Source organism: Euprymna scolopes, chromosome 14 (genome assembly GCF_053919585.1).
Source record: "Euprymna scolopes isolate OS-2025 chromosome 14, ASM5391958v1, whole genome shotgun sequence".
Taxonomy (NCBI): domain Eukaryota; kingdom Metazoa; phylum Mollusca; class Cephalopoda; order Sepiida; family Sepiolidae; genus Euprymna; species Euprymna scolopes.
In genome coordinates this window covers 82,015,412-82,036,840 of record NC_136495.1, presented here as the reverse complement: position 1 = coordinate 82,036,840, position 21,429 = coordinate 82,015,412, and the positions used below count along the sequence as shown (strand labels likewise).

General features: G+C 34.7%; 1 protein-coding gene across 1 annotated transcript in view; it reads left to right on the top strand.

The window, feature by feature from the left end:
- The first annotated feature begins 249 nt into the window (after positions 1-249).
- Positions 250-21,429, top strand: part of LOC145293134 (uncharacterized) — a 62,473-nt gene continuing 41,293 nt past the window's right edge. Inside the window, exons 1-2 of the mRNA XM_080139540.1 lie at positions 250-635; positions 17,723-17,887. Of these exons, the coding sequence (XP_079995666.1) occupies positions 575-635; positions 17,723-17,887 (226 nt within the window). The 5' untranslated portion in view covers positions 250-574. The remainder of the gene's footprint in view (positions 636-17,722; positions 17,888-21,429) is intronic.

Here is a 21,429-nt window from a genome sequence, read left to right as displayed (position 1 = left end):
GGGTAACTGCCTTGCGTTTGGCACTTTTAGCACAGACTTTAGAAGAACCGGAAGTGCGTAAAAGACGCAAACGAGCGAGAAAGCTTTTTTACGAAAAAGGTTTAGTGTTTGACTTTTTTTTAAACTTCTTTCTCCTCTTTTGACGTTTCTTTTATTTTTCCTCTTTTTTTATTTGTCCTTTTTTCCTCTTCTCTCTCCTCCTCTTCTTCATTCACCAACAAACGATACATCCGCCGTCCTCGTGACTCCACTTACCCAGATGCTGAGTGTGTAGAAGGTACTCATTACACGGATGTAGCTTCTCCAAGCTGGGTCTCCTCTCGTTCGCTCTTCAGACTGCCTTTTACACATTGGCCCCAGAGATTGACGGGCAGAATATATTGATATCCACTGTCAAAGAAACAAATTCACAAATTATCTCCCCAAAAGGACCACTTTAAACAGACTGACCCACAACCGATACAACACGGTTCCATGTCTACCCTTAAATAATACCCATTAATTGATTTCTTCGCGTGAAAAGGAAAAAAGGACTTTTAATCTAAAGAGAAGAAAAGAACAATCGAAATCAAATATGACAAATTTAGATTTTGTATTGTTCATGCTTTTCGTCGGCATCATGGTAACGCAATGTCGTAAGTAAACATTTTTTGTTTGATATATAAAAAAACAACATTGAACTAAGTTCCAGGCTTTATTTTCTCTCTGAGAAACGGGAGTTTATTGTTAATAAAACTGGTAATGTCGACGAGGCTGCTCAGTCATTTTGTAGGCCAGAATATACTTCACCTAGTATCTTGCGCTATTTTTTCACCCCCCCCCTTATAGCTTTGTGCTTAACCCTCCCTGGAGATGATATTAAAAGAACAACAAAAAATAAACATTGAAAATTCTATTTGTTGCAGGTCATTAATAATTCAATTGAAGATAATATTTTCATTATTTACCGTCTTTCCATCCACCCTCTCTCTCTCTCTCTCTCTCTCTCTCTCTCTCTCTCTCTCTCTCTCTCTCTCTCTCTTACATTATATATATATATATATATATATATTACTATAAACATGTGACCTGTTGAGGCTATCCATTCAACCCAAGTTTGATTATTTGAATAAATAAAAACTGAGTTTGCAAAACCATTTAAATCGAATTTTAAAAAAGACAAATCCCAAATTAGCCCTCTCTCTCTCTCTCTCTCTCTCTCTCTCTCTCTCTCTCTCTCTTGTAATGTTTTTATCGTGATATTCCCTTTCATTTATAACTAGCCTGGATATCCGGCGTTGTCCGGGTGTTTGGAGGTGTGTTTTGAAAGAAAAAGTGGTAGTAGGCATGCAGGCTCGAATCCGTACCGCGAAGGAAAAAAAAGGAAGTAAAAAAAATGTGACGTCTTTGCCGTTGTGTCCATCGCCAAACCGGAAGTGGCGAAGGTTTAAATTAAGGCTAGTTAATCGAAAAGCGAGGATGACTTTCGAAAATATCGGCGAAAAAAGCGACCCCTCCTTGTAGTAAAGTACCCAGTTGAGGGTGAAGAAATTAATGTTATTAGTCAAGTTTTCGATATTTGTCGACCGAAGGATCAAACCTCAAAACGATACAGATCTCGTGAAAATCCGTCGCCTCTGTCGAAAGGTTTAGGCATACATACATACATACATACATACATACATACATACATACATTTAAACAGACAGGTGAGATTTATATTATAGATGGATTGTTCTAATCGCTTTATTCTTTTTTTATACATATAAAGGATGCACCATTTTTTAATTTTAACACAAAAATGATCACTAGAAAAATTGAAAAAATAAAAAGGTATAAATAAGGAGTAGAATGCTGTTGTTTTTAACAATCTTTGCTGAAATGAAAGACTGCTGCCTAAATACACTATATATATATATATATAACTACTTCATTTACTCACATAAAATTAATATACGAAAGTATAGATTTATGCGTAAACTTTAAGTATTTACTTCAAAAGTGCTCAATACGCAGGTAGAGCTAGTTAGTAATTTATAAAATATATATGGCGATTAAGCTACACTGAATATTCGGCGTTTCATCCACTCTAGGATTCGTCAGGTTTATGCGTGACGAATCGTAGAGTGGATGAAACGCCGAATATTCAGTGTAGCTTAATCGCCATATATATTTTATAAATAAATAACTATATATATATATATATATATATCATCAGAGGAAATGAAATGCAGTTAGCAAAATTTTCAGCTGCGAATGGACGCTATTTTGCTTTTCAGCACAATTATTGAAAATAGTTTTTTGAGTGGCTGTGGATAATTATATGGAGAACATTATACGAAAAGAGAAGTTGATACAACTTGGTAGTCCATTATCGATAATACAGAGAGAGTTCTGTGACGTGTGTTTACACTAGTCGTAGGAGATGTCTCCTGTTGTATTTGTTGAGGTCCTTCAGTCAGAGGCCGAGACTAGTATTTTTTTATGATATAGAATAAAAATACCGGAACAAAGAAAAAAAAGCTGTTTTTCGAATGTTAAGTACGCGTCAGATTTTGAAGAATATTTCTTGCGCTATGATTGGTTTATTGCGTTCAACGAGGAATGGCGGCGAGGCCATTTATGGGGGGGTGCAGTCAGTTTTGTTGGGAAGAAAAACCATGTCAATTACAAAATTTAAAACTTCTCATCAAACGACAAACAAATAAGGCAAAGATAAAAATGGAAAAATATATAAATCAACATTTGACAAAATTTTATTTAAATTTAAAATCTTTTGCAACCACTAAATATAAAAAGTCTTTATTCTGAACACCAGGAAGTTCCGTCGGATGTCCCGCTTATTTGACAGGTCGGGAATAGACTCAAGCCTTTATCTCGAATAATGTCAATGGAGAAACATCTATAGAGCTAAGTTAAGAATAACTGGAACGCAAGTTTTGTTGAGGCGCCAAACTATTCGTTTTGTACCAAACACTAAACATGTTTCATAGATAAGCTTTTTCGCTCGCTTGCGTCTTTTACGTACTTCCGGTTCTGCTAAAGTCCGTGCTAAAAGTACTAACGCAAAACAGTTACCCCCTCTCTCTCTCTCTATTTATCTCCCTTCGTCACCTTTCTCTGACTCTCTCTTGGCGAATCCAAAGGATTTTTTTCACAGCGAGTGTAAAAATATACTGCATAATCACGTTGACACACCGGTTCTGGGTAGATCACCGAAGTTAAGCCTTGTCAATACCAGTTGGATGACTATTTGTCAATACCAGTTGGATGACTATTTGTCAATACCAGGTGGATGACTATTTGTCAATACCAGGCGCCGTATGTTGAAGGAGGTAGTAACCTCCCTGCAAGAAATGCAAAACCTAATGTCATTCTCCTTGATATTCCCTAGAAACTTCCTTATTTGAAGAAAGCCGGTTAAACCCGCCTACCGATCCGTTGACAAAGATGACGAAGAAATGTTTCGCCAGTGTTCGCACTAATCATTCAAACACTACCGTGTTTTAATATATGGTTAAGTGGCAGTTTTAGTCATTTAGAACTGCTTTAAAGCTTCACGGCTCACTCATTTTTCGACCAAATTTCAAACAATTATCACAGTTTATAGACCACCTTCTCATCTATAGTGTGAAAAAAATAAATTGTAAAAATATGTAAGGAGGTGAGCGACGTTTTTTTATGACTGGTTTCCATAGCAACCACGTCGCTTCAGTGACTACTGTTGCTACTAATTCGTAAAGAGAAGTAACAAGTGAAACAGAGAGAATGTTAGCATGAAAGGGAGATAATTGGGGGATTTTATTGAAAGCAGACGAGTGTCGTACATTGTTATTACATATTGTGTTTATGGGGGCAAAAAAAAGACTGAAATTAAACAAAGAACAAGTGAATTTATTGGAAGCCTGGGAAAATCATGGATTACAACAGAAAAATGTGAGCATGAAAAGTAATATGGTTAAGCTTAAACATGGAAAAGTAAAGGACTAGTTGTTAAAACTGGAAAGGAAAAGGACAAGATATTCTAGTAAAAAATATAATAAATTTATAACTTAAAATATTACAGCATTCAGATTTTTTTAAATTCAATTTATAACATTATATAATCAATTCTTAATGCTGCAATATTGTAAGTTATAAATTTATTATATTTTTACTAGAATATCTTGTCCTTTTCTTTTCCAGATGAAACTAGTGTCCGTAGGTATTTAATAATTATTATAGTAAATAATTATATATATATATATATGTGTGTGTGTGTGTGTGTGTGTGTGTGTGTGTGTGTGTGTGTGTAAAAATAGCATTCTATAAAAAGTAGCTTTATTGATATTTCATTAGCTGACATTGATATTAAAGGGTTAATTTTTCTATTTAAAAATTATTAAAACAATTTTTTTTTTTTTTTTTTTTTTTTTTTTTTTTTTTTTTAATATATTTTGTCATGGATATGAGAGCGACTAAACGAAGGTTAACTAATTTGCATATTTCTTTGAAAAACAAGCGTTAATTAGTTACTTATTCATTTTTTATGGATTCTTATTATATGATTGGTTTCATTTAAGTATTACGCTAAATTTTATTTATGCATAGTTTCTACATTCTGCATAATTACGTAGAATTTAAGATGAAAACGGTGTAACACACGGAAATAGTTTTCTATTGGCGCCATCTTTATGTAATATTGCAATATTACATTCGGTAAATTGTGTACATAATTTTTTTTTTTACTGTTGTTTTATCAAGATCATTTATATTCATATTCTTGTAGAAATAGAAGTGGGCTGGAACACAAATCTATAAATTATTAAACAACAATTAAACTAACCAGTTGAAAAAGAGATAGTTAAGGCGAGCGATGCTGAAACGGGAGAAAGAAGAGACGGAGACAGACTGAAGTTTTAATAAAAAGATATTACACATTTTACTTCTATTTTATTCTGGGCCCGGGCAACGCCGGCTATCCCTACTAGTTTTTAAATAAAACAAACAACTTTAGAAACAGTTTCAGAACGTTAATTACGTACAGGTTGGTGGAAAATTCAAGTTATTTGTTGTATTTTTCTCAGCAATTAACTATATTGCATTATTACCAATGACTTTCACCAGGATTTAAAAGCAAGAACAAGAAAAGAGAGAACAACAACATAACCCAAATAAATAAATAAATAAAATAAACATTTTTTAGCCGAGTTAGTCAAGAGTAAGACCTTTTAATTGTGATTGAAGGCCGGCGGTCGCGAACGGTCGTTCAATGTTGAAATCGCACAAACACTTCTTATTACGAAAAGTAGGCATTTCCGCTTCCTCGATTTGCATTGAAGGACATTTTTATAATTAGTTTCTTTTTGAGACACGAGAATATCTGTACTATTATTTCGGGGTCCACTTCATACAAAATGTCGGTTGTTTGGGTTGAACAGAATGACGAACTCGCCATCAGTTTATAAATAAAACAAAATAGACAGATATTTAAAACTAGCTTTTTTTTCGCCAGGTTCCAATTTTATGTTATTACTGCGTATTACTTGAAATCATTTAAACGAAACTAATCGATAAAAATTATCCTCCTCCTCCTCCTCCTCCTCCTCCTCCCCTCTCTCTCCCCTCTCTCATAAAAATACGATTTAAAAAAACTAATCAATAAGAAAAATTTAATCGATAGGAAATAAGAAGACAACTCTCTTTCGCTCATGCGCTCCCTCTTCTTTTTTTCTGTTTCAATAATAATAGTAATGGAATATTTGTGTGTCTTTTCTAAAAGTGCATGAAACATTTTCCTTCCTTTTATAATTATCAGATATTAGGATTCAGCTTCTTCTTTGTTCTCCAACAAAAATTAAATTTGTAAATGTGATTATTCTTTTCTTTTTATTATTATCAGTTATTATTATGATTAAACCTCTTGTTATTTTGCTTATAAAATTCAATTTGCATCTGTGATTATTGAATCCTTTATTCTTTTAATGAAAGAGTTGAAACACAAAGAGAAACATCAAACCAGTTTGTGATTTTTCTTATTTAGTTTTTCTTCTTGACTTTTTCTTTTTTTATTTTCCGAAATCCATTTCACTGTAAATAATAAATGACGGTATGTTAGTAAATTGCCGAGTATAACCATCTCATCATTTACAACAACCCAGAGCATCTTTTTTATCTCCATGTGCCTAACACAGCTGTAAAGTCAGAAAAAAGCCAACGACTTTCAGAATTGTTGAAGTAGGAACAAACTGTCAGCATCAGTTGTCAGCAACTGAGGCATTGCAACCTTTCAAACTGTCATCGTTTCCAAATTTCGCCAAAACAATATTTGATGTCCCTTCCGTCCACATGCAAACATGTATATAACAACGTATACATTGTTCATTTCAATGACTTTTGCACATTGGTCATTGTAATATAAGTGCACTTTTATGAGGTTTAGTGCACCTGAGTAATGTACACGATGAGTTCATCATCATCATCATCATCATCATCATGTTATTATTGTTTTTGTTATTTTGTAGTAATCTCAACTTTTAGATGTTTTAGTTGATTTTCAAATCAATTCCTTTCACTTTAAACATTCAAACTGCACCTCAGCACTTTCACTGTTCCTAACAAGCAAGCCTTTTGTAACATTGGAAAAGAAATTGTCTCGTCAATCTGATTAAGTCATTTATGGTGGCTTTTCTTAGTCATAAGCGTTCCAATTACAATGGAATCACCTTTACTTCTTTATATTTCTATAGTCTAACTAATTCCCATTTCAAACCTTAATTTTTTTCATGTTCTTTCTCTTGCACTAGTATCGAATGGGCAGACTATGTCAATGATTGATCAAGTTCTCTTGTTTTTGCTTAAAAAGATTGTCGAGTTTGGAGTGTTCAAGGACCTTATATGTTTGTATGCGCATGTCCCAAAAACGTTTGCCATTGTCGTTTACCTGTACCACTTTTAGTTTATGCTGTACTTCTCGTTGTGATCTAATTCGTAAAACTTGCATGTATTCCAATGTAAGACCTGAGCGACTTTGTCGTGTCTCCAGTTTTTCTATTGATGTTGAGCTAGCATTATTATTATTATTATTATTATTATTATTATTATTATTATTATTATTATTATTATTTGTACTCACTAAGAGTTCTCGCATAAGTTACCATCACAGATTGCTCACTCAGCAGAGTTCCCTGAAGTCTGAGTGACAATAAGTCTCCCCAGATTTTCAGTACTCTCTACCTTTTTGATAACCTTTGTAAATGACTCTGCATTGTCGCAACAGTTGTTTATTATAAATTTCTCACTGGCAATGACAATTAGTCTCCACTGAAATTTGGATGGCATAAGCCTACCCAAGGTTCGAGTTCTCTATACACTCATCTAGTGGAGGTCTAGTTAGTGCCTTCCCTCTTCGGTTCTTCCATCTCTTTAGCTTTTCAATACTATTTTGTTATCTGTTACCTTTTTTTTGGGGGGGGGCACAGTTCACAGGATTTCTCGCAGTTTCAGTTCTCTTGGTTTCATGTTGTGTTCGTTTCATCTTTTTGTTTTACTTCTTTTGCAGTTTCCATATGACTTTGGGGGTGTAGTTTATATATTGTTAGTTTCTGCATTCGAGTGTTTTCTTTAAGATTTCACCTGTTTTCATTATTACTGTCCGTTGTAGTCTCAGTCTTCCCCTGGATTCCTTTTTCACATAGTCTTTTTTTCCAGGTTGTTGAGACTTTTCGTGGTGCACCTACAATTATTGGTATAATATTGACTTTCTTAATATTTCATATTCCTTTCAGTTCTCTGGCAATTTCCGTGTATTTGTTCCATTTTTTTTTTTTAATCTTAACTCTGTGGCTGATAGAACGGCAAAATATACAATTTGCTAATTTCTATCGCTACACGAGGGAGAGAGAGCGTCAGAATAAAATGTATATATTGTCATACAAACCAAAAATACAATTTAATTAAGACTTTAGCACATAGGGCTTTGATGATTTGTTCTGAAGTTAATCTGGATGACGAGCTTAAATTTATTACTAAGACCCTTTGTAACAATGGTTACCCCTTAGATATTGTTGAAACTACTATTAAGAAAGTTTCCAATTTTTATAAACCTTATGTTGGGCGAATATCGCAAAAATTGGATTTCCGTTTGAAACAACATGTACCATCAAAGGTCCGTTATGCAAATTTTTCACCCTCGGATGTTCTGAATAATCCGTATGGTTCTGCGATTTGCGATCACCTTATAAATAACGATGCGTCTGCCACGAATTTCAGTGCTGACATGTTTACGATCTTAAGTAAGTCGCACTCGCCCTTTCATTTAAACATTCTACAGACTATTTTTATTAAGTCTTTGAGACCTTCTCTTTGCAAGCAAAAAGAAAATCTTTTAGGATTTAATTTAGTTTCCATGTAATTTTCCCCCGTTTATTTTTCACTTTTTTTTTTCTCCCCCGCCATATTCATGACTTTTTTTAAATCGTATTTTCCTCGATTTAGCTCTGTTGGGCGAGGAACGAAACCTGGTTAGCTAACCTTTATTTTCATTTTTTATTTTTTAAATCATCATGTTGATTGGTCTGTATTTAGCCATTATTAAATTCTGTACCCCCTCCCCGCCAAAATTGTCATATATATGTGTGTGTGTGTGTGTGTGTGTGTGTGTGTGTGTGTGTGTGTGTGTGTGACGACACGGTCCTTAATAAATTCATCCACGCAATTCTGAATACCACCGCCGAATCGACATGCCACGCCACGAATAAATACCGTTGAATCGACACACACGTTCCCAAGCAGAACCGAACAATCTCGCCGAATCGACACGCCACGATACAAAAATGCAATAACGCGAGACACGTTATTAAAGAAGTGTATATCAAATACCCGCAAATCACTTATCGGCTTGTTCATTTCATAGCCGTTGGGCGAAACTAAATCGTCACTTTGGGGTAAGGCGAGTGTAGTTCATTATTTATAATCGAAAGGTCCCGGGTTCGCTTTTCACCGTAGGTAGGCCCGATTTATACGCTTGTGCGCTTCCGCGCATGCTCGGCACAATTTCTTTCATTCTTGTTAATGATTATGACGTTTGGTCTTCTCGCTTGGATGGGTTTATCTGTTTGTACTTCCATGTCGCAAAGTATTTTGTTGTTTTTGTTTTCTAGTACTGTCTCCATTCATGTTTTTACCATTCATTTGCATATTCGAAATGCAATCGTTGATAGAGTTCCCAGTGTAGTTTCCCCAATGTAGTCGTGTGTTTTTCTGTATTCTTTCGTGGTTAGTTTGTTGGATTCACTTATTATGTGATTTACCATTTCGTCTCTTTGTACACAGAGTCTACATGTATCTATCTATTTATCTATTTTAATTTTAATGTGGGTAGTTCTAATTGCATTTTTCTGTCCAGCTGTCAGTAGTGATTTTGTTTCTCTGTTCATAAGTCCTTTTTCTTAGCCATGTCCAAGTGTTTTTCGTCATTTTCTTCTCTTGTCATTCTTATAAATCGTTCATGTTGCTTTTTCTCTTGCAACTTTTATTTTTTTATTTTTTGTTTCTGGTTTCTTTATTCCCTGCATTGTTCATTTGGACGATTTCTTTTGCTGTGGTATTTTCCAAGTAGTTTTTGTGTGTCTTCTACGCAGTCTTCTATATTTCCTCTTTACCCTTCGTTCCTTTTCATGTGGAGTCAGTCAGTATCATCTTTCGAGTGTTATGAATTATATATGGTCGTTAGTTTCTCGTCTTCTGATGAAGATGCCTGAGTTCTTTAGAACCGCCTATAAATGATCCAGAGTATCTTATTAACGATACTGCCTAGGTGTTTATTACTTAAACTTGATTTCTACTATATAATTTTGTTTCTAAGAATTTTCGGATATTCTCTTCCAATCTTCACTTTCATTATTGTAGATTTGATGGTGTCTGCTTTCAGAATTGCTAAATATTTATAGGCATCATATTTGTGCAACATTCTCATCTCCTCGTGGTTAGCCAGTTCCATGTTCTCAGCATCTCCAATTTTGCAGTGCACATTTATCTGTTCCGAATTTATTTCATTTGGATATCATGGCTTTCAGTTCTTTCAGTTATACCATTAGGATTTTCCACATGGTATGTAAACAGGTTATTGGCCTGTAGTTGCTCGAGATCGTTCCTTATTTCGTGTCTTTCTGTATTAGTGTAGGAGCATGGAGATTACTTACTGATAGTGTTCTCTGGAGTCATACGATGAGTATCCCCAGATTGCCAGTACTCTCCACTTATTTCGATAAACATTGCAAATATCTTTTGATTATCGCAACCGCCGCTTACCATTAATGACAATTGGTGTTTTCTGAGATCTGGGTGACTATACACCCCTGACGGTTTCAGTGCCCCCCGTACACTTTCAGTGACTGTCTGGTGCTTTTTTTTTTTTCTTGGTCTTTCCATATTCTTTGATCTTTCACAGCTGTTTTTTTTTCTGATATTAATTGCAGCTGGTGCCCTTTTTTTCGTTGGAGATATTTCTTGCAGTTTCAGTTCCTTTGGGTTAATTTGATGTTCCGTTCATGTTTTTATTTTGCTTCTGTTGCAATTTCCAATTAGCTGGTTAGTGGATGTAGTTTATATTGATTGGTTTCCACATTAGAGAATGTTTCTTAAGGTTTTAACTGTTTTCATCATTGATGTTTGCTTATGATGTCAGTCTACTCTTTGATTTCCGTTTCTCCTAACCTATTATTATTATTATTATTATTATTATTATTATTATTATTATTATTATTATTATCGTTATTATTATTATAATTATTATTATTATTATTATTACTATTATTATCATTATTATTATTATCATTATTATTATCATCATCATTATTATCATTATTATTATCGTTATTATTATCATCATTATTATTATCGTTATTATTATTATTATTATTATTGTAATTATTATTATCATCATTATTATTATTACTATTATTATCATTATCATTATTATTATTATCATTATTATTATCATCATCATTATTATCATTATTATTATCGTTATTATTATTATCATCATTATCATCATCATCATCATCATCATCATCATCATCATCATCATCATCATCATCATTTGGCAAAATGATGCCTTTCATGGCTCCTCTCTTCCCTCGTTTAAGACTGACTACTTCATCTTTGGAATTTCCAAACTTCATATTTATGTCTTCACTCCATTGCTGTACAGTTTCAACCAGAGAGTCAATTTCCTTTTCTGTTTTTTCAAACAATTTCAAATCGTCTATAAATAGCATGTGGCTGATCTTCGGTCCATTCTTCTCAAGTTAGTATCCCATCTTTGTCTCTCTTATGTGTCAATGGTATGAGTGCTATTATGAATAGAAGTTACAAAAAGGAATCTCCTTGGAAGATACCACGTCTGATGTTGACTGTCCCTAATAGTTTTCCATCAGAAAAAAAGGTTGGTTTTCCAACTGCTCATATTTTTCTCTTGGAACTCAATTATATTTTTAGCCACCTCTACCATTTTCAATGCCCTGAATACCCACGAATGCGGCACCATATCATAAGCTTTCTTGTAATCTATTCAAGCTACATTCAAGTTTTTTTTCTCATTCTGATATCTGACACAATCATCCAGAGAAACAGCAAGCCTCTCATGGATTCCTGTGAAAGATCGCAACCGGTACCCATGTTTTATCAGGTCCGAGTCCTTTTCACTTAGGCATGAACTTCATTTGTTTTCTTAAATCTTCAACAGAAATGTGGACATCCACTTGTTTATGCCGTTCCAATCTTTCACTTACTCTAGCGACCAAGTTAACATCAATCTTGTGGGAAATCTTGACCATGTACTTGACCAAAACTTTGTAGCTTCTTGAGGGTTAGGAGCCACTGTTTTGGTTTCACCTCTTTCCAGATTCTAAAAAAACCTTGACTGGTTTGTTTTGAATAACTTGTCGTCATTAAACTGCTGAATTCTGTTATCATACTTCCTAATGTTGGAAGCTTTTGTCATAATCTGCTACTTTATCTCTTCCATAGTGGTATTAAACCCCTTGGCTTTCAATTTATATCGTCTATCTATTTCTTTTTTTTTTCTTTCTCCTTGTTTGCATTTTTTCCTGTTCTTTGAACCATGCCTGAAGTTGACCTAGATCTTCCCTTAATCTCTTCAGGTCATCTTTAATTCTTCTTCTTCAATTAGGTTCTTTTTTCTGTTTCATTTTTGGTTCTTTCACCCCTACCGTCTCACCAACCAATACATCTCCTGCTTGCAAAATGTCTCTGACATATGTTATGCTCTCCAGTGACACCTTATTCATTACTCTGTTCACTTTATTTGTCGCATTCTTTAATTTTATCTGGTCAATATTCTTGCAATTAAAAATCTTTCCTTTTTCACTACTTCTAATTAATTCTTTCCGTCTATTCAACAAATTTAATTCATCATCTGTTATTTTCACACTGGAGATCTCACTATTATTAAGTAAGCTATCCTCTCTTTTTTAACTATATCATTATATATCATTCACATAATGCCTTTTCTACTTTCTTCTTCTATCTCTTGGCACAATTGAGACATTTCTGAAAGTGTTTTAACAGAATCAGATTCGAGGAAGAATTTAGCATGGTCAATGCCACCGGCTGATGCACTGTGCAATTGGCTGTTTACTATTCTCCCCTTGATCGATCCTATTTCAACTAGCGTAAGCCATCTTGTACTAAGTAGTAGTATTATCTGATTCAGCAGCTTATTTTCTGTCATTTCAAACATACCTCGTTCTTCCCAGTACCTCAGTGTCATCTTTTCAATTACTCTTGTATGACCATCCAATTCCGCTCTTACATTCCACTGCAAACTTGTGCTCTTCTGTGTTCCACTTTATTTTTACACCAACAGATCTCTTCACAGATTCCCTAACAGTGTAATAATTTACTTTCTTTGATTTGACAAACTCGATACTCTAATGACAGAAGTGCTGCCCGGAAAGCTCGGAGTCCTGCATGAAAGGTGCAGTCCTCCCCAGATTCAATTCATTTGTATTTGTATTCATTATAAAAATGAGTTGCATTTGTGGAGGTGCCTTATCTTTTTTATTGAGACTCCTATTATTATTATTACTTCTCTACATACACCCCAGTTAATTTGGTTACTGTGACAAAAGCTATTTCATCAATCTTCCACATATTTTGTGAATTCCACAATAAAAAATAAGGTTTCTGATTTTTATAAAATCGTAGAAACCACAGTAACCAGATGTCCTATGAGGGCGTGCAATAAGTAATGCTTCTGACCCACTTCCCATAGGAGTAGAGAAACGAAACTTGGCACAGTTATTAGTCTTTCTCTACATAGGAACCACCCAGAGGTATGCATTTCTCCCATCGTTTGATGCAGATCTGGAGACCGTTTTTGTAGAACACCCCAGGTTGGTCCTCCAACCACGAGGTGACTTCAGAAATCAAGGCTGCATCATCTGGGAAACGCTTTCCTTTCAAAAATAACTTCATTGGAAGCTTTTGTCATAATCATGGCTGGGAAGAGGTGAAAGTCAGATGGTGCAAGGTCAGGAGAGTATGGAGGATGGGGAAGGATTTTATAACCACACGCCCGTACTTCTGATCTGGCGACATGCGAGCTGTGGACCGGAGTGTTGTCCTGCAGGAGGAGGGTAGCTTTGCTGATCTTGCCCCGCCTCTTGATTTTGATAGCTGCCCTTAATTTCCTCAAAAGTGAAGCATAATAGGCTCTTGTAATTGTGGTACCCTTTGCCAGGAAATCTGTCATCACTACTCCGTCCTGGTCCCAGAAGACTGTGAGCATGACCTTGCCAACGGAGGGCTGCACTCTTGCCTTCTTTGGAGGTGGTTAGTGCAAGTGCTTCCACTGCATTGACTGGGCTTTGGTCTCTGGATCATAGTGATGGACCCAAGTTTCATCCTTTGTAAGTAGTCTTTTGAAAAACTTTGACTCATCTTCTTGGCACATCTCCAAATTCATCCTCGAGCACTCGACGCGTTCTCGCTTCTGGAATGGTGTGAGCAACCTGGGAATCCATCTGGCAGATACCTTATGCATATGCAAATGGTCATGAATGACCCTGTACTAATCTTGACATCTTGAGCTATTTGGTGAATAGTAATGCGCCGATCTTCCAAAATAGCAGCCTTAACTTGGCGGACAGATGCCGCATCAATTGCAGAAGGGGGGGCGACCAGGTCTGTTAGATGTTTCCACAGACTTCCGGCCATGTTTAAATTCACGATGCCAGCGTTTTACAAGATCATATGATGGGGCATTATCACCATAAGTTTCTTTCATTTCATCAAAAGCCTCCTGTGGTGTGCGTCCTTTCAAATACAAAAACCGGATCACTGCTCGACATTCAACAGGCTCCATTTCACACCTGACTCAGTCCAAACACCTGTAAAACAGAAACCACAGTTAGTTCAGAGCTGTAATTTGCCACATACCCCGTAGAGATATAAATCATTGCACATGCAAAATTTCAGCTAGATCAGACAACTGCACGCCCCTTGTATTTGCCTTCGCCAACCTTGGCTATGTAATGTTAGCGGCAGATTTGCCAATATGTCAGTGACTGTTCGACACTCTGAGAATACGTCCTCCCCATCACCATAATCACTATTGTTTATTCATTTAAATGTAGTTGCAGTTTGCACTATATTAAGTGGACGTGTGAAACAACATATTCCATCTAAGATTCGTCATGCAAATTATTCACCGTCAAATGTTTTGAATAATACATGCAATTCGGCCATTAGTGAACACCTCATAAGTAGCCGTGTTTGTGCCTCAAGGGTCAGTGTTGGTTTGTTCTCCATTCTGAGCAAAGCATACTCGTTATTTCATTTACAAATTCTAGAAACTATTTATATTAAGCCTTGAGACCTTCTCTTTGTTAGCAAAAAGAAAATCTTAATGTGATTTCTATTTGATTCTTTTTATTTTTCCCCTCGCTTTTTTGTGTGCCATATTTTCATTTCATATTATTTTTTTCGTTATTAACCCTCGATTTAGCTCTGTTGAGCTAGGTATGAAACCAGTTAGCTAGCTCTTTCACTTTTACCTTTTTTAATTCATTATGTTAAAATTTGGTCTATATTTAGCTATTATAAAATTCTGTGTCCCCAAAAAGATATCCAATTATATATACAGGGTGGAACGGTAAAGTTGTCGCCCTACAAATACAATAAGATTCCTTTTCCGTTTGATGAAAATCGGTTTTCTTTTTTTGTTGCAGATCATCTATTAGTTGGTCAGTTGTGTACAAATCACAAGAGCGATAGCAGCATTCTATAATGTCTGAAAGTGACACAATATTCAACGAACAAAATCGGAGATGTGCCGCTGTACAACTTCTGCTCTCTACTGATCCAAGTTATGACAACAGAACCATTGCCAGCACCCTCAAAATAAATCACGGGATTGCCATGAATAACAAGGACGTGTCCAGGGTGATGAAAACAAAGTTTCTGGCCACGATTATGGTCTTTGGTGTGGTTTCAAGTGAGGCCTACATCATGCCACCTCACATCTTCGAAGTCGGCTTGAAAGTCAACACCAAAGTGTACCTGGATGTTCTGAAAAGTGTAGTGATCCCCTGCTGCAATCAGATGGCCGCTGGCGAATCCTGGAAGTGGCAGCAGAACTTGGCGCCGGCCCACAAGTCTAAAGAGACCCAGGCTTGGTTTTAGAAGGAATGCTACAACTTTGTAATCTTCTCCCACTGGCTCCCCTTCTCCCCCGACCTGAGCCCGCTGGACTACTTCGTTTGGTTATACGTCGAGAATATCATCAACATGACCTCTTATAAAGCCAGCCTGATCACTGCCATTCGCCAAGTATTCACCGAGCTCCTGCCAGCACTTGTAGAAAAGGTAGCTATATTGAGTATATGTCAGCTCTACTACATAATCAAATTACCTAAATTAATTTTTTCAATAAAAATTTAAAAAATAAAGCCGTAGTGTTGTTTTTTTAGAGCGAGACTTTATCGTTTCGCCTTATATATATATATATATATATATATATATATATATATATATATATATATATATATATATATAGTAAAAATGATAATTAGTAAAAACCTGAAGAAAGTGCTCAATACTATTGCAGAGCAAATATATGTATTATTTTTTATTACCGTTTTATCTGTTTAGTTACACATGTCGATTTTTCCTATATATATATATATATATATATATATATATATATATATATATATATATATATATATATATATATATGCACACACACTGTTGACCAAAAAGATTAACTAGCCTCTTTATTGTTTGTATTCATAAACAAAGCGGCAAATAAAATAAAATAAAACTTCGTTGTTGTAAAAATATAAGTAATAATATATATTTTCGCTCACAAGTAGTTTACGATATATTCAATGCATATCATAAATTTTTATTGCGTGGAAAAATAAAAAAGCGAGTGTAAACAGTATGTGCAAAGAGATGTCGAATGCAACGGGTATAAAAATATGGAAAACTCACCGCATGTTGTCACAAAGGTGACTTAACAGAAGTAGTTTGTTGGTGAAGAGAGAGAGTATGAATAAAACTTGAAGAGTAAAACGAATGCCCTCGTTTCAATCATTCAAGCAAAAGGGGAAAAGGATAGAGGAATTTTTGGCAAACGTGTTACCTTTCTTCCAGAATGTTAGCTAAAAAATCGAAAAAGGAAAAATGTGCTTTGAACATCGATGATAACGTGACTAAAGTAATGATTAGTCGTTTCGTTGTCACGTGATCTCGAACTCCACGCATTAAGAAAAAGCAACCTCTACAGCTTTGTTTCTGTGATGGAAAACGTTTGTATTGTTTCTTTTCTTTATTTATTTATTGTTTTTAAGAATTGTATCTTGTTACATAGTTAGTCCGGGCTATGCCAAGTTAGCTGGACGATTATTATTATGATCGTTATTGATATTTCCAAAAATAGAAATATTATCAAAACGAAAGGTATTTTTAGGATAAAAATTATTTATGCTAAAATAGTTCCCAAAAATATTAGTGAAAAGAATGCTAACTAACATAAATACATGACGAAGGTGGATCATCTGATTTGTGTTTTGGTCACGTGGAGTTAATGACGCAATGAGATAGTGTAGAGATACACGTAGAAAAGTTAATTCGAGGCCCAACGCGTTAGCGGACAGACGGAGGTTTATTACTCCAAGGTTTAAACTTGAAGTTGATGTTTGGGCGAAATAGCAAAATGTAGACGTGTGCTCAAACTCCGAGAATGGGCCCAGCATGGAAATAAATGACTATATACAAATATAATTCACGTCTTGGCGTTTCCCTTTTCGAATGAAAAGCATCTTTAATTTCAGAAAGCACGAAATAAACTTTGTGAAGGTATGTGTCTTTTGTTGGTGATCCTACCGACAATGTTATCCGTTTGTTTGGTAAAGACTGTCTGTGTAAGTTGTCATTGTCAATAATTGTTATACACATGGTTAATAAAAAAAATATCCACACACATGAACATTAAAGACGATCAATAGACGTTATACGCACATTCAAGGAACTAGACGATCACATAATGTTAAAACACACACACACACACACACACACACACATATATATATATATATATATATATATATATATATATATATATATATATATATATATATATCGACACGTCACAGCGTTAAAGAGACACCAGCTAGATAGACCATGTTTATATACCGCCCGACCATACGACAATCTTTCTGATTTATATTTTCAGTTTCAAAATGTCCACGCATCCGGAAAATAAAAAATCTTCGACCCAAGTACACGTCACAGAAGAGGCTCGTCTACTTCCGGTGTAAGAGAGGATTCGATTTAGTTGGCGCCATTTCAGCAATGTGTAATGGCAATGAATGGTCGACGGAATTACCGATTTGCGTTGGTAAGTCGCAATAACATACAATCCAAATTAAATATCTGTTGAAAAAAATAATGTTAACTTGATATGTTCTAACATACAGGGTGATTAAAAAAATACTTTATTTCATGATCAAATATTTCGTAAGTAAATATACGAATCAGATTGGGGGAGTGAGTGTTTGAAAGATCAGATTTCTTAGTCATCTATGATTGTCACATGGCTCGTACATCTGACAGCGACAGCAAAGAAAATATTACGACTCGTCAACAGAAGTATTTTTGTGTTCTTGAGTTTGCAAAAACTAAATCAGTGATTACAGTGCAGCGTTCATTTAGAGTAAAATTTAATTGCGATGCTCCTCCCAAGAACATTCGAAGGCGGTTCAAGCAGTTTGAAGAGAGCGAGTGTCTGTGTAAAGACAAAAGTCTCGGGCGACTGCGAACTTCAGAAGAAAATGTGGGGAGATTCCGTGCTACGTTTAATCGGAACCCAAGGAAATCCACAAAACGTGCAAGTCGTGAGCTGGCAATTCCTCAATCCCCAATATGGCGGGTGCTTAAAAACGGTTGCAATTGAAACCCTACAGACTGCAACTCCTTCAAACGCTTAAAAAGAATGACTACCTACGACGAATTGAATTTTGCAATCAGATGTTGCAAATGATGGAGGTCGCAGAAATTTATGTTATGCCGAACCCATTTTTCATTTGTCTGGTAAAGTCAACCGACATAATGTGTGAATTTGGGGAACCGAAAATACTCACGAAATTATTAAACATGAATGAGATTCCCCTAAAGTAAACATTCAGATAGGGCCCATGACATTGCTATTTGTGCTTGACTATCTAGGTCACCTGACCTCACAGTTTGTGATTTTTTTCTCTGGGTGTTTGTAAAAGATAAATTCTTTGTTCCGCCTTTACAAACTGACCTGGAAAACTTAAAACATCGAATAACAACAGCGATTAATTCAATTGATCCTGATGTATTTCAACGTGTTTGAAAAGAATTCTCATATCGTATTGATGTTATACGTGCTGCCAAGGCGGCAGGGGGGGGGGCATATTGAGCACTTGTAACATGTGAAATAAAACTTGACTGTAAATAAAATACTTGTATTATAAGCTTTTTTTTTTTTTTTTGCTATTTTCCTTCATAAAATATTTAACCATGAAAATAGGGAATTTTGGAATCACCCTGTAGTTCAACATCGAACATTTCAATTCGTAGTCGTATAACGATTAAATTACAGCAGAACAAATCGTGTCTTAACTTAGCCAGGAGTCCGCAAGTGAGGAGTGGATGAAAAGGTCAAATATGAGGTGTTAGTAAAAAAAAAAAAAGTTTTAGAAATGAGGAGTTGATAAAAAGTCCAAATACAAGGTGTTAGTAAAAAAAAAAAGTCCGGATGTGAGGAAATATGTCAAAAATTATACTAAATAAAATTAAAATGAAACACAATATTTATTTCTTAATGATTCTACAGTAAATCAACTCGTAATGCTGCACACAATAACATAGAATGACAATTTTAATCACGACTTAATTATATTAATTAATTGTTAATTATTAATTATTAATTGTTAATAAAGAATTTACTTAATTCATTGTAAAGCTTTAGATATTTGAGTTTAACTTTTTTTTTCGGAAGTTATTAAAGGAAATTATTTCGAAAACAAACAAGAAGTTATTAAAGGAAATTTATTTCGAAAACAAACAAGAATAGGGATATTAAAATACCAAAAAAACTCGAATGCAAAAGAAATATAAATCTTTCATTTTTTTTTTTTTATTAAAGACTTAGATGTTTCGGCACGATTACATAATGAACAAGGCGTCACCTCTGATGATGGCTGAGACGATATGCTGGAACATTTACGGTTTCTCGGGGCTCAATCCCAAAACTGATCATCATCCATCCAATGTCTCGTATGAATCGTAAAGTATCGAGACACGAATTTAACTAATTTAACTATGTATACAAGTCAAATCAATTACATAAATCATTTTCCTCCTAACGTTTTTCGCAATTTCTTCTCCATTTCATTTTGCATTTTTTTCTCAGATTTTTCTCAGACTATTTTTGGCACTATGCGTCATAACTATTGCACTATGCGTCATAACTATTTCACTCATCATAACTATTGCATTCTGCGTCATGACTATTTCACTATGCATCATAACTATTGCAGCATGCATCATAACTATTGCACTCGTCATAACTATTGCACTCGTCATAACTATTGCACTGTGCGTCATAACTATTTCACTATGCATCATAACTATTTCACTATGCATCATAACTATTGCACTCGTCATAACTATTGCACTCGTCATAACTATTGCACTATGCGTCATAACTATTGTACTATGCGTCATAATTATTGTACTATGCGTCATAATTATTGCACTATGCGTCATAATTATTGCACTATGCATCATAACTATTGTACTATGCGTCATAATTATTGCACTCGTCATAACTATTGCACTATGCATCATAGTTAACTAAGTGTTGGCCTTTAGTTTTCTTGCATGATGACTTGTTTCAGCATGTTGTTAGTCTTCTTTATTACGCTTCTTCAATTTCACTGAATTTTAAATGTTCATTTGGTAACATTTTCAAAGTTTCTGTCTTTTTTCAACATCTTCAGCATCAAAACAGTTTTTATATCATCAGAAAAGTTGTGTTGGTTATAAATTATTTCGTTTTATTGTAGAACCTTTCAATGACGTCTCGCGGAAAATAAGAGTATTCTTTCTTTTTGAAATCGCGATGAAGATAAAGTTCGAATGTGCAAACACGCAAGCAATAAAAGCATGAGGTGAACACCACATGAGTTCTTTTATTGCCTGGCACCAACTTTGTTTCAATCTAATATTACACCATTATATTATTTATTATAACCATTATATTATATATTAAACCATATAAAATCAAAAGAGTTTTCGTGCAATATATTACAGAAAATTTAAAGTATGTTATGTATAGTGATAATTTATCAAATAGAGTTTATAATTTATACAAATCGTAATCGCTTAGTTGTCAATATAAAATTAATGGTCTTGTGATGAACGCCATCTTTTTCACGGATGTGAACCTATAAAAGCTGATCTTCACGTAACTATAAAACTATTTCATATAATAATTTGTAAAAAAAAAATATCGTTAAAATGAAACATAAGTTCTATAAACAATAAATGATATAAATGTACTTATATGGCGTACAAAGTCGAGTGTAGCTTGCCAGATATTATGACAGTTAATTGAAAAGAATTGGGGCAAATAAATGTCGGCTGCTTAACGTCTTTTCTTGAGACAGTATATCTTCAAGAGAAGATAGTCTTGCTCAGAATGTTGAGTTGACGACGACAGGAGAGAGTGTTTATGTTCTTCGTAACTGTTTGGAAGCTATCTGCTTGCTTTGCTAACACCTGAAGGTTTCCAGGTGGACTCCTTTCTCGGCTATGTCAAGCCTATAACAACATCTCAGGAAGAAACCAGACAATAGTTGTGGACTAAAAGTTCAGAGAATTGCCTACTTCTTGTTATCATGGAATGTC